The 14555-nt window shown below is 37.2% G+C and overlaps 1 protein-coding gene across 4 annotated transcripts; it reads right to left on the bottom strand.

Annotated features, from left to right (window-relative positions):
* Positions 1–205: 205 nt before the first annotated feature.
* On the bottom strand, positions 206–13929 carry LOC121428784 (THAP domain-containing protein 5-like). Of its 4 annotated transcripts, none has more exons than XM_041625609.1 (6): positions 13690–13928; positions 8040–8245; positions 5137–5277; positions 4483–4817; positions 1507–1623; positions 206–311 (listed from the first exon to the last, which is right to left on the bottom strand). In XM_041625609.1, exons 1-5 carry the CDS (start codon positions 13733–13735, stop codon positions 1620–1622), a joined length of 732 nt encoding a protein of 243 aa, XP_041481543.1. In that variant the 5' UTR covers positions 13736–13928; the 3' UTR covers positions 206–311; positions 1507–1619. The 4 variants fall into 4 exon arrangements, with proteins under 4 accessions (XP_041481543.1, XP_041481544.1, XP_041481545.1 ...); XM_041625610.1 differs by lacking the exon at positions 13690–13928 and adding an exon at positions 11789–12163; XM_041625611.1 differs by lacking the exon at positions 13690–13928 and adding an exon at positions 11793–12160.
* Positions 13930–14555: the final 626 nt, after the last annotated feature.

Here is a 14555-nt window from a genome sequence, read left to right as displayed (position 1 = left end):
TTTGTCAAAGATGTTGCGTCATTGGCTTTTGAGTTTCAATTAGATTCATTTCATTATTCATAAGTGTTTTTTTTGCTGCTGTTGGTTTTTTCTGATGTGTTTGTTGAAACTCCAGCTGAAGCTGTGGTTGCTGTTAACGTTCCCGAGTGCTTGTTGGACACCTTGATGTTGTTGAGGTTGCCAGTGTGGTTTTTGCATCTCCTGCAGAAATTGTTGATGCTGCTGTAGTTGTTGCTGTTGGTCAATGTAGTGTTACATCTCCTGTGTGTTTGCTGCTGTTTTTGCTCCTACTGTGCATGTGATTGAAGTACCTGAAATAGTAATTAATTTATAATGCATATGAGCAAGATACTCCCGGGGGGGGGGGCACTCGACCAAAAATGTGGTGGGGGTGTGCCGCGGGCGAGACAAAAAACGGGGGCCTTGGAGCGGGCTTATTGTAAAAAGGAGGGTCCTCGGAACGGGCTTCGGAACGACAAATGTTTGTGAAAACGGGGGTCCTTGGAACGGATCGCCAGCGTGTGAGTGCGTATGCATCCCCACGGAACGGTCATGCGTGCATGATGCAGCTAGCGCGGCCTCCGCCGGGGGAGCTCTGCGGCCGCTTTTCACCAAAATTCGACTCGTTCAATGCGATCGGAGCGGCGTAACGAAAAATATGCTAGCTTGGAGCGGATTTCCCTCTTCTTTTTTCTCGATAAGAAGAAAATGCTATGCCTTGGAGCGGCTTTCTTTGTTCTTTTTATCAACAAGGCAAAAATGCTATGCCTTGGAACGGAAATTTGAGTGTGAAAATGGGGGTCCCCTCCGCGGCACATACCCACTATGCATTATATACTGAGTGCCCCCCCCCCCCCGGGAAGATACTAAACTTATTCCTAATTTCAATTTCATTGTTAACCCTTAATAGAGTGGGGGGGGGGGTGGAGGCACCTCTTGGTACTTTGCAAGATTTATCCAAATGGACAAGATCCTCAGGCACTCCCGGGATGACCTACCAGAATAGCCTCACAGTAAGGTGTATTAACAGGATTTTGTACTCATAACATTCAGTTGATTTTGCATGAACTCAATTCATCAAATGAATGTAAAGGGTCTACCAGTAAAAAAAATTCTGTGAGCTTTTTCGGGTAATCTTTCTGAGTCCTTTTACTCCTTTAATGAAATATTAATAATTAAATACATGATGAAGTGAGTTTGACAGTTATTTGACATGTTGCATCTTATGTGCTAGTGGTGGGGTCAATCATTATAGAAATGCAGAATATACATGTACATGTACCAATTTGGCAAGAGAAAGCAAGTCACATTATCGACCAATGATTGATATTGGTTTGTTACTTTTGCAGCTGAAAAAAAATCATCAACACCTCAAACTAAGAGTTTAATTCTAAAATTTGGATTCCTGACAAAGAGCAAATCAAGAAGACAAAAATAATTCAAATTGTTATTATGACTTACTTTCTATGCCAAAATGAATCAGAATTATAAATAAGTTTAACTTACCTTTAAAATCACATTTCTCGGCTCTTTATCTGGCTCTTCAAACCCTTCAGTTGTTGATTCTGGCATGACTTTCTGATACTATTTTGTGTCCTTCTGGAACTGTGGACAAAACCTCACCTGAAGGAATAAATTAAAATTTTCAAAAAATGTTTGGCACTATAATTTTTTTTCTCACATGAATACATTACATGTATATCAAAAGAAAAGAAAAGGAAACTTCATTTGACTATTAGGTTTTTGTCAGGGGGGGGGGTAAAGGGGTCAAGATGGGTCAATATGATGAACAAAAATGCAATAGTAAATAATATATAAGGATCAATCTCTGGTTGAAAAACGTCACTTCATGCAATTATTCCTCATAATTCATCTTGCACACACATATACACATAGTGAGGATGGGTGAGAGAGCGAGCATCGTCATCGTACATGCAAAAAGTATTAAATCCATCACTGATGTATAGATGGGGGCCATGCCCCCCAGTCAGACTGCAGGTCCCAAGAGAGTGGCTTCTTTCATCCAAATGATATTCATGACTTGAGATGTTTTGTATATTTAATGAGCTTGACGCGGACCATAACACCTTTTCATTCGGTCATTGCTGCTCTAACTGTGCATCGAATTTCATGAATTTGGTACCATTGTAAAGAAGAAGAATCATTCTTTCATGTCATATGTTTGGATTTATTCAAAGATTTTGTAATATAGGTTCAAAGTTTGATCTAAAATATGCTATAAAATAAATATTTTCACCAGACAAAAGTTGCTATTTTCACACTTTATTTGTGTTTGAGCCCAAATGATTTTTATATCATGATAAAGCTGAATATGTATGCTTTGAAACGATATAGGTTTCAAAATAAGAATTGGTTTAATCGGGTCAAGATCACACTTTTCATTTGCCAAGTACATAAAGCAGTTTGAAAACAAGAATACTGCATTCTGATTGGTCAAATAGACCACCCAGTGGCAAATTCCAACGGTTCCAGTGCCAGGGTTCGTAGGAAGGTCACACTTCCCATGTGGTAATCTCCTCAAATACCCTGTGCCTGTTGTTCTGTGAACCTTATCCAGCCAATCAGAACTCTGGATTTCATGCAAGTACAAAATTACAGAAATCTCGTATTGTACCTTAGTGGGAAAAGTGTGATCTTGACCCGATTAAAAGGTGCCGCATATCAAGAGTGGCATTGTGAGAAAGAAAAGAAGTTCAGCTTTATGGTGATATGGATATCATTGAGGCTCAAAATAAAAAGTTTGCACAATGTGCAAAAGAAAATGGAAGAAGAAAATTAAGTTTTGAGGCACACTTTCAGGCCAGAAATTTACTTATTTAACAAAATATTGTATACAAAATAAATGACCAATATGAAAGAGTAACTTTTACTCTATCTGATAGTGCAATAATATTTAATTTAACTTGAGGTTAAAAAGAAATGCCAGTAGTTGCAGTAAACACTGATTTCATGAGAAAGTCTGGCTTAATTGTCAGTATATCATCGAGGATCTAGATTTGGTAAAGTTACATAAACTGAACTTTGTGAAATCTTGAAATCTACGCTGAAAAATGTTCACACTGAAGATCACCAACACAGATAGGCACACGTGGGACAGTGTATTATTATTGCTGGAATATGAGCTTATTTTGCTTATTTCTCAGCAATTACACAATTTCTTCCAGAATCCTTTGGCACATATTTTTTATTCATACAAACAGACACTTGGGTGGTCATTATATTAGATTCTGTAAAAAGTCATTTTGAGATCGTTACCAATACTGGAATTTCTCTTTAAAACAGGTAAATTCTTAGACTCGAGAAAGAAAATCTCATGAATCACAAGATTTTGCAAGGATTCAGCCACGAGATGATTTGGATGTATCTGGACTTTTTGCTCATTAGCATAGGGACCTGCGGTCTGACTGCCCCCCCCCCCCAATGTTTAACGACCAAGAAAGAAAAGGAGAAAAAGAAAGAAAGCGAACGAGAAAGGGTGAAATAGAGAGTATTTACTGGATATTATTACGTCAAAATCTTTCCAAATTTTGATTTCTGTATTAAAAAGTTCTAAAATTTTGCACACTCCCTTCGCTCTCTTTGGAGAACTTTTGTTCCATTCGCCATATTTAGCCCTCTCAAAATATTTGGCTCATTACGCCACTGAATTCAATTGTAAGAATTTTATGTTTGCTTAATGTAGACTTAATCTAACCCTAATAAGACTGCCAGGGTATTTTGGAGGCAGGAAAGATGGGCGGAAGGGGAGTGGGGGCCCTCAAGATTGACCGTTAATTGCGCAATTGTGAAGAAATGCAAAATGCCTGCCACAGATGAAAAAATTGTATATTTGATCATTCTAAAATTATTTAGAATTATATGTTTTACTAAATCATGCATGAAATTAGAATTTGGCTGGAAATCTATAAACACAGACCTTGAAGTTTTTGTTCAGACACATAAAAATTAATTGATATCACATACCTTTCATATGTATTTTTTTCCTTTCTTAAGTATTTCTTTGTTTTTTTTACTTTTTTTATATTGTTGACAAAATTTTCTGATCATAAGCACAATGAAATTAATAGATTTTAATCAGTAAAAATAAACATTAACCGGTACGATACAATTATGAATTCTGGCTAGAAACAGATTTTGCATTGGATTTGTCCATGAAATCACATTTTAGTGCAATTCTGACATGTGTACTTACACAATGCACAATGTTGCATAATTGCAGAACCGGGTACCCAGGTGTCACAAATTTTGTCTGAATTCCGGGACACTCATAAACTTTTTTTAAAAAAGGCTTTATAATGACGCGGCACAATCTTTCACGTTGTGGATTTATCGTGAAAATTTTTGGGCTCCCACGGCCTTTTTAGGGTTAAATCAGATAGCACATCATGATGGGTTTTACTGATATTCATTCTGCAACCCATATTTCAAAGACTATCCATCATATCTGACATTGATTTTTACCTGTGGCAGTATGTTAGTCTCTGCATTTCTACAACTGTGGCCAAATATTCTACTACTAGTTCATTAGATGGGCCCATGGCATTTTTCTTATTGTAGGAGACTGGCAAGCCCTGGCTTTGAAGTTCCTGGTATATCCTTCTCCAGCTGCAATATCTGGTCAGTTGAGGACTTGGGGGCTTTGTGTCAGGAGTGGTCTTGGTAATGGCGGTGGCAATGGTGATGGCAGTGACAGAAGCAGACTTGGTGGTGGTGACTGCAATTGCAGCATTGTTGATGGTGGTATATGCCTCATCACGACCAACATTAGCTCCTGCTGCCATGCTGCTGGTCTCCATCTATTATGTTTTAAATAGAATAAAACATTAAAACAATTGATTATTAACACATCAACTTCAGAACACTAGCATATTGATAATAAAACTTATAGATTAGCAGTCAAAGCATAAAATGAACTTCCACAGAAGAGTACATGTACCTTCTAATAGAATTTCAGACCACCTTGAGGATGTTATGCTCAAAGCAAGGTTTTTATTTGACAACATTGGTCAGAGGGACATGGATTTAAATGTCAGAATACAACTGGTATCATTGGTTGATCAATCATACTGTACAATACCCCATTTAGATATATGTTGCTGTTATCTTCCACTTTACCCCTCTTAGATTTTTGGCATTGAGTAGTAGTCCCAGGGAAGGTGCTGAAGACTTTGGTACAGGTGTCTTTGCAGTATCTGGGAGGTTGCTTGCTGAATCTAAATGACTTTCTTTCGAGGGTTTCCCTGGTTTGTGTGCATTCTGTACGAGAAGAGTGAATAAAAAAAAAAAACATTAAAAAAGAAGAAAAACTTGAATAAACCGAGATGCAAGAATGAAAAAAATGACTTTAAATTTGTCAAATTAATATTCAATAGTACATTTAGAATAATATTTGTTTAGAAATGAATCCTTTTCAATGGACTTGCAGCAAAATAAACATGTTTAAATATTCATGATGATTTATTAACCCTATCTGGCCCCAAAGGAGGAAGGGGGGGTCTTAAAGGGATGGTCCAGGCTGAAAATATTTATATCTTAATACATAGAGTAGAATCCACTGAGCAAAATGCTGAAAATGTCATCAAAATCGGATAACAAATAATAAAGTTATTGAAGTTTAAAGTTTAGCAATATTTTGAGAAAATAGTCATATCATGAATATTCATTAGGTGGGATGATGTCACATCCCCACTTTCTGTTTGGTTCATAAAATCATAATTTTTTCATTATTTCATACATGTGTAAATGATGTGTCTCCATTATGATGAAATAAGTTTCAGCAATTAATATCTAATGTACTAAATCAGTTGTCAATCCAATTTTTCTAGTTCTTGGAGGATAAAATTTAATAAACATAATTTCATATAATAAAATTCAAAAGAACAATTTGAGATGTGACATCATCAGCCCACCTAATGAATATTCATGACGACCGTTTTCACAAACTACTGTTATAAACTATCAAATTCAATAACTTGATTATTTGTCATCTGATTTTGATGAAATTTTCGGCATTTTGCTCAGTGACTTCTACTCTATTTATTAAGCTACATGTATAAATATTTTCAGCCTGGACCATCACTTTAATAAGCCCCCCTCCACATGTTTTGCAATAATTCCACAGTTAGAAACATGTCCTCATATTTTTTTTGTTGGTCAAGTCTCGCAGAAGTTTAGGGACCAAGTTTGCGGCATCCGGATACGCAGTAATGCAACAATGTATGAGTTCATGTCGGACCTAGAATTGCTCAAAAACATTATTTTTCTTACAAATCTAATCCAATGGAAATTCTATTTTAAATCATAAATGACAAATGCATCATTATTCTTGCACTTATTGGTTGAAATTATAAAATCTTTGCTTTGTCTCAAAATATTATATCTATATTTTGATATTAATAGATGCTCTAAGATCTTATCTTTGAAATGGCATTTAAAAAATAAATTCATGCTTGAGCGAACACGGGACGTTTTATACTTTTAGACTTTTGGCTAATCAGCAGACTTATAATATATTCATTATCTTTGCCATAATTTTCGAAAAATGCTGTCAAATTTCACTAATAAATTTATTCATTTACCTGAATTACATTGGTTTTAATTTGAACTTCTTTTACCTTTGAATTTTCCTTCATAAGTAAGAAGAGACTTTCTTGTCAACCCAAGTGAGAAGATTTGCATTTTTAATTGGGAGAATTTGTAATCATTCAAATCCTTTTTATTATGTGAAACAAATTATGTTATGGTACCTTTGATAATAATTATGTGAAACAATTTATGTAATGGTACCTATAAAAGACATGAATCCTATTTTCAAGGGGTCATTGAATCCTTCACCAAGTTTAATGTGCTTGACAGGACAAACAAGAAAATATTCATGTCTTTCAATGGCAATGGTGTATTGAGTCAATTTTGAAGGAGGAAGATATGGCAGATCAGGTAAAATGCATTAAAAAGTTGTGAAGCGAGCAAGCAAAAATTTCCAGTTTTTACTAAAATATCCAATTTTGTGATTTTGACATAATATTCAGAATAATATCATATTTCACTTTCTATGTTTTCTGTTATTTTTCTTTCCACTTTTTTCCTTGGTCATAATTTTGTATTGGGAGGGGGGGGGAGCACCCCGAGCCCCCACCCCTCAGTATGCCACTGTTCAAAGGCATCATTACCTTTGCAGAACACAATGAAAGGATTCGAAAAAAACACGCTCTACCATAATTTGGTTTAAAAAAATGTTCTTGCCTAAGGAATATTCAAAACTAAAAGAGAACATATTAAAAGGAACAACACCACAACTATCCAAATAAATAAGTAGATTTGGAAATGAATTTTGACTGCATAATTCGAAAATTATGGCAAAGATAATGAAAAGGTTAAGAGGAATTCTGCTGATAGCAAGAAGTCCGACCATCATATTATGCCATTTTGGCGCAAGCTTCCTTTTTTACCCCAGACAAAACAAAAATTTGTGTTTGCGTAAGCACGAAACAAAAATTATTTTAATAGCATTTGAAGGATAAGACTCCATAGCATGTATTGACACAAAATATTGAGATCATAATTTGAAACAAAAATTTTATAGACTTTTCAAATCTATCCCATTTTTTCATACGCACTGTAGAACTTGGGAACTTATTTAGAGATTTACTTAACTGTACAGCAGAGAATTCTCTATTTATGCATAAAATAATTTATCAAAAATGAATTTTAATAAATTATGAAAAATCAGCAATACACCCTTAGCTTTGCAATTTCAAAGAAGCTCATGCTAATTATGTAGGGCTAAACCAAATTTTTAATTTGTTTGATCATTTAGTAAGCGTTAACTTAAAATACACAGTCCCCTGGTACACAGTATAGGCCGAGGTCCATGGTGACCCTCCCGAATAGGATAATTTTCATTTCTCTTTGGCTACTGAGAATGGAATATTCAAAACATTGTTCTGTCAAACCAAAGGTAGATAGATAATACAGAGATTATATTTCTTTAAAACACGTATGATATAGATCTACTGTACCTTCTGATGACGAGGCGGCAAATTAAATGTGGTTGGGACAGCATCCTGTCTTAGACGAATCGTTTGCCCAGTCCTGTCAAAGCAAGCATCTTCAAAATGATCAGAACAGAGTTCAGAGCTCTTGGAGGAATTCGATGAAGCTTGCTTCATATTGACCATCCATACTGTGTTACAGTACCAGTTCAGTCCAACGGCTGAATGGGAATCTGCAGCAAATGTAAACACATGTCATGAAATCAATTATATATAATTAAGAAAACTCTAGGCCTACTCAGCAGCGGCCCGTTTATCAACACCTGGACAAGTGAGTCATATTTATCTACTAACCACAGAGTTAGTTCCTATCTTTAGGATTTTTTACAAGAAATAATCCATTAATAACGTTATATTGAGACTATCGGTAGAAAGTACAAGAGATGTAGCCTTAATCACATAATAGCATAATTTTCAAAAAGTTAAATCATGATAAAACTTGCAATTATTGTGATAAATCAGGAAATACATCCAATCAAAAAAATAGCAGAGCCAAAACTAGAACAAAAGCTTCAATCTCTGTTAAAGGGGAATCCAACCCAAATAAAAACTTGTTCTTAGGGGAATAAGAAAAATCAGTCAAGTTGATAGGTGAAAGTTTGAACACTATCTGACAAATAATAAGAAAGTTATTTTTTTAAAGTTGTGAATATTGGTAATCCCTAGATCCACGAGACTGCAAATTGGCCACATATGTGATGTCACAGTGATGTAAGGCAAGGACTACTCTTCCATGTACTCCAATACATAAAATGGCTAATATGTCATTTTTTCAAATGTTTTACTTCAAATTTTTATTTTTCTTTCACATGAGGACATAAAACAATATACTACCAGGGTTATATTTAGATTACTGCCCCAGGGGAAGGGCAGTTAGGAGAAAAACACAAATCCCTGATAATTAAGTACATGGCCTATGGGAAAGTTGTCCTTGCCTCTTGTCATAATTTACTTACCCAGTTGCCACTTTGAAATCTACATAATCATAGGGATTTCAATTTTAAAGCAGCCATAACTTTCTTATTGTTGGTCCGATTTCTTTCAAACTTTCACCATTCTGTTTTATCTAATTTTCTCCTTTCCAACACTATATTTTATGACCAAGGCTGGATTCCCCTTAAGTGTAAAGGCATCCGGCCGAGCGTTGTTGGAGCGGTCGTGGAGCGGAGAGAAAAAAAAATCATCACTGCTCGCTACCGTTTACCATTTTCAAGTTCGATTTTAGTTTTTTTTGTTTTCGATTTTTTCCCCCATTTTGAGAGAAAAATTCTACCCTCTTTCCCTACCGCTCCAACAACGCTCGGCGGTGTGACCATGCCTTTATGTTGGTTGTTCAGCTGAATTTCGTTGGCTTCACTCACCAAATACAGAAAAAGATATAAAAATACTCCTCGAGACAGAGGGCTGCCAGCTGTCTACTAAAGGCAAAACATGCATCAAACATAATTAAACCATGCAGACTTGGGGATTAAAATGCCGAGAAAAATGAAATCATCACTAATTCATTTTGAACATGACTAAAAAACAAGGCAAAAGCAATTTTTGTCTCGCCCACTTATGAAAATAACCAGAAATATTGTGATTTGCGAGGGCACGCAAGAATTATATCGAAACTTCATTGTGAAATTACTGGGATGGAATAACACTTGTCATACCAGCCTTGCACGTAAACTTTAATATTGACCTGAAAATGACCTTTGACCTTACCATGTGACATCCGACTGCAGCATAAGTCTGCAAGTTTGGTTGAAAAGTGACTTACGGTTGCGGAGTTAGGTGTCATAAGAGAGTCTTGCATGTAAACTTTAACCTGTAGATGACCTTTGACCTTTCCATGTGACCTCTGACTGCAGCATAACATGCAGGTCCCCCAAGTCCATCTACCTTCCAAGTTTGGTTGAAAAGTGACTTACGGTTGCGGAGTTAGGTGTCATAAGAGAGTCTTGCATGTAAACTTTAACCTGTAAATGACCTTTGACCTTTCCATGTGACCTCCGACTGCAGCATAACATGCACGTCCCCCAAGTCTATCCAACATCCAAGTTTGGTTGAAAAGTGACTTACGGTTGCGGAGTTAGTTTTCATAAGAGAGTCTTGCATGTAAACTTTGACGTTGACCTGAAAATGACCTTTGAACTTATCATGTGACCTCCCACTTCAGCGTAACATGTGCAGGTCCCCCAAGTCCATCTACTGTCCATGTTAGGTTGAAAAGCGACTTACATTTGCGAAGTTAGGTGTCCTGCATGTAAACTTTAACGTTGACCTGAAAATGACCTTCGACCTTACCATGTGACCTCTGACTGTAGCATAACATGCAGGTCCCCCAAGTCCATCGACCATCCATGTTTGATTGAAAAGTGACTTATGGTTGCGGAGTTAGGTGTCATAAGAGTCTTGCATGTAAACTTTAACCTGTAAATGATATTTTACCTTACCATGTGACCTCTGACTGCAGCATAACATGCACGTCCCCCAAGTCTATCCAACATCCAAGTTTGGTTGAAAAGTGACTTACGGTTGCGGAGTTAGGTGTCATAAGAGTCTTGCATGTGAACTGTAACGTTGACCTGAAAATGACCTTTGACCTTACCATATGACCTCAGACTGCAGCATAACATGCAGGTCCCCCAAGTCCATCTACCATCCAAGTTTGGTTGAAAAGCGACTTACGGTTGTGGAGTTAGGTGTCATAAAAGTGTTGCATGTAAACTTTAACGTTGACCTGAAAATGACCTTTGACCTTACCATGTGACCTCTGACTGCAGCTCAACATGCAGGTCACCCAGGTCCATCTACCATCCATGTTTGGTTTAAAAGCGACTTACGGTTGTGGAGTTATGTGTCATTACAGGTTTGTGACGGACGGACAGACGACATTTGGATCCCTTAGTCTCGCCTTCACCTCTGGTGGGCAGGACAAATATGTCATACGGACGTTGAGATATGCCGCGAGAGCTTTTCTCGAAAGGGTGGGTTGAGGAGGAAAGTCAAACAAAACACACCTTTTCGGGACAACCGGGGGAACTTTCCATGAAAGGCTGCATGTGTTTAATATTTTTTCTGAACCAATCGTTTCTATGAAAATTAGTCTTGAAATAACAATATAACAGTAATATAGACACTAGACAGAGGTGCATAGATGGGGGGAGGCTTGGGATGCTCTCCCCCCCCCAAAAAAAAAAAGGGAAAGAAAAATGAAATATAACATTTTCTGAATATTTTTATGTCAAGCTACAAAATGTGATTTTTTTTAATGAAAAGCTTGCTCGCTCACAACTTCTATTGAATTTTGCCTGATATGACACATCTGACTCCCTCAAAATCTTGGGCTCATTTTGTCTCTGATTATTAGGAGAAAAAGAGAGCTTGCAGTTTTTGTGATTCTGAATAAAATTTCATATTAATGAAGTAATTCTGGACACAAAATAATTACACAAAGCCATATGGAATTATGAGAAATAGTAAACAAATATATCAGGCTTTGAGAAAGTATAGTTGAATTATTTATCCGAGGTTGGTCTGACAATTACTTCCTGAGGGGCGAAGCCCCGAGGGAAATATAGTAGTTTTGCCAGTCCAACCGAGGATTAATAATTCCCACTATGCTTTCGAATGAAACGCCTGATATATTTGTTTTTTATCCAACTTTTTATAATTTATAACCAAAATCTATGTGATGAGCTTGCAAAGTCCGGTTACTTGAGTTGAATTACCTACTTTTCTCTGAGCCATCGTGCTCAGCAGAACGCAGATCAGTGCCTGTGCCGACACATCGCTGGACTTGCCGGGAGAGAGAGCGCGCTGGCCGGTGTGCCTGAGAGTTTAGCTAGATCCAGTTTTGTGAAATAATGATGTCAGACCTCGATATACTAGTATCCAAAAATATATCGAGGTATGACGTCAGAGTTGAAATATATTCGGTCACATGATGCTACTTGAACCAATAGTACTATACATGATTTACTCTATGTAGGATATAATGTATTCTATTCTATAGGCGTAAGTATTTGCATAGAAGTGTGATGAAACAAATCAGTGGCGAAGTGAGCCAAAGTTTTGAAGGGGCTAGATATGAATAATTGGGCAGATCTTTTTTTTGTGAGCGAGCAAAAAAAAATAAAAATATTTAACTTTATAAATATCCAATGAAAGCATAATATTCAGAAAAAAATATTATTTCACCATTTTCTTTTCTACTTTCTTGGTCATAATTTATTTTTGTAGGAGAGGAGAGGGGGCAAGCGCCCGAAGACCCCCTCGCCTCATCTGTGCACTGAAGAAATTACTTTGAAACTGACTTTCCTTTGCAAGCTGCTGGATAATCTTTATATAATAGTTACCATGCAAGGACGGCTGCACTGCCGAGACTATTGAAAATAAATACATGAAAATGCACAAAATTTGTGTTTTCCCTTCTTTCCTTCCGTTTTGTTTCACCTGCATAGGAGAGTAAAATTATATTATAGGCGCTGTTTTTCTGACGGTGGCGGCATCAACACCAAATCTTAACAAAAGGTTGTGTTTTTTAAATGAAAACTTAGAAACCTAGTTCATGAAATTTGGGCATAAGGTTAATCAAGTATTGCTAAACGTCCTGCCTGAGTTTCAGGTCACTCAGTTGTTGTGTGTCCGTACAGGTTGTGTGTCCACACGATCAATGTTAGAAAGTCATTTGAAAAAAGTTAGAAGCGAAGTTTCATCAAATTTTAGTACAAAATGTTGGGAAATATAAAGAACAAAATAGAAGATGATAACAAGTATTGAATTCATATTTTTAGTGTAATCCAAAGACAAAAAGGAAGGCTTCAAAAAGATTGTTTACATTCATAATTCCGAAGCTTCGTTATTCCGAAGGTTTGGATATTCCGGAGGTTCGTTAATCTGAAAGCGAAATAAGGTTCGTTGTTCCGAAGGTCCGACAATCCAAAAATTGAAATGACGTTCGTTGTTCCAAAGGTTCGTTAATCCGAAAAGGAATAATGAGAGTCATAATTCCGAAGGTTCGTTAGTCCGAAAAAAAATGAGGTTCGTTGTTCATTTAGTTTTTTCGGATTAACGAACCTCATTTCGTTTTCGGATTAACGAACCTCATTTCGTTTTCGGACTAACGAACCTTCGGAATTATCACTCATTATTCCTTTTCGGATTAACGAACCTTCGGAATTACGCCACAAATGTTCGGATTAACGAACCCTTTTTCGATTTAACGAACATTGTGGTTCAGGCAATAATGAATTCACGTGTTTTGGAATTACGAACCTTCTGAATTACGAAGTGTAACCAAAAGATAACATGTCCGGACACTGGACCCCCTCCTATATTAGTTTTGTTTTTAAAGATCGTGATGTTCCATGAGTTTTATATTTCCCCATAAAATCCCACCTTTGTCACTCGGAATATCAGATCGACTTAACGGACACGATGTTCAGCCAGATGGAGCGTATAGTAGTGGTGGTGAAGTGGAGCCGGCACAAACATCGCTCGAAGTAACTAAACTTGTACTAGTAATGAGTGGGGCTAGGACCTAGGCCAAACATACTTAGGCTACCACAACAGGCGATAGGCTTTCTTACCCCTCCAAAGATAACTTCTTAAATTGGAGATAAAATTTTACCTTCTAGGGTGACCTTTTCTTGGACTTGCCCTATACCCTGTACCATGAACCGTTTTGGCAGTGGATATCTAAGTCAGTGGGTCGCGCATGGGATCTCATTCTTACTTCTGGTGTCCATACCACATGATTTTTCTGTGCGCGGTGGCGCATCTTTGGGCCCGAGCCGAGATAGGCCTCGACTCTAACATTAGAGTCTACGGACAAGCCCAACTCATAGTCAAGGGTTCATTACATGCAGAAACAGATCTAGAGGGGGGTTGCAACCCCCCCAAAAAAAAAAAAAAAATCTGGGGACCATTTTTTTTTAATCTTATCTTTTTTAAAAAACTTGTAATTTTATTTTATTCTATTTCTATGTAGTATTCATTTAATTTATTATTATTATTTATTTGGGGGGAGGGTTGGGCGAACAAATGTCACATAGTCCTTTTTGCCCCCCATCAGCTTTTTTGAGGACACGGGCCACCGCGGAAGTGACAATCTAGGCCAGGGTTGCTGATTCTCATCCCCAAACAAAAATCCCCCCATTAAAAAAAAAAAAATGGGGGATTGCAACTTAATTTTACAAATTTTCATGGGGGTTAATTTGGCAACGACCTCTATATCAAAAATAGTGGTGTTTTAGATGCAAGGAAACGCCATTTTCACACACAGATTTTCAAAAATTTTCCCTACGTGGGAGGGGGGACACCCCCCCAAACACCCTCGCTTGCTCCGCTCGCTTGGACTCGGTCGCTACGCTCCCTCACATACCACCCCAACCCCCCTTTATAAAAGCTGGATCCGCCCCTGACATGCCACAGCGCACAGAAAAACCAAGCCATTACTTAGAAGTGGTGTGTTTAATGCCTTATGGACGTGGACAT

Source organism: Lytechinus variegatus, chromosome 15 (genome assembly GCF_018143015.1).
Source record: "Lytechinus variegatus isolate NC3 chromosome 15, Lvar_3.0, whole genome shotgun sequence".
Lineage (NCBI taxonomy): Eukaryota > Metazoa > Echinodermata > Echinoidea > Temnopleuroida > Toxopneustidae > Lytechinus > Lytechinus variegatus.
This window is presented reverse-complemented; position numbering and strand designations above follow the sequence as displayed.

Excerpts from the sequence above, each read along its gene's own strand:
- LOC121428784 (XM_041625609.1), bottom strand. The coding sequence starts at position 13,735 with ATGGTACAGGGTATAGGGCAAGTCCAAGAAAAGGTCACCCTAGAAG. Across the intron at positions 8,246-13,689 it reads AGAAAAGGTCACCCTAGAAG|ATTCCCATTCAGCCGTTGGA; the intron begins GTAAAATTTTAT and ends CATTTGCTGCAG. Across the intron at positions 4,818-5,136 it reads ATGCCAAAAATCTAAGAGGG|ATGGAGACCAGCAGCATGGC; the intron begins GTAAAGTGGAAG and ends AAAACATAATAG.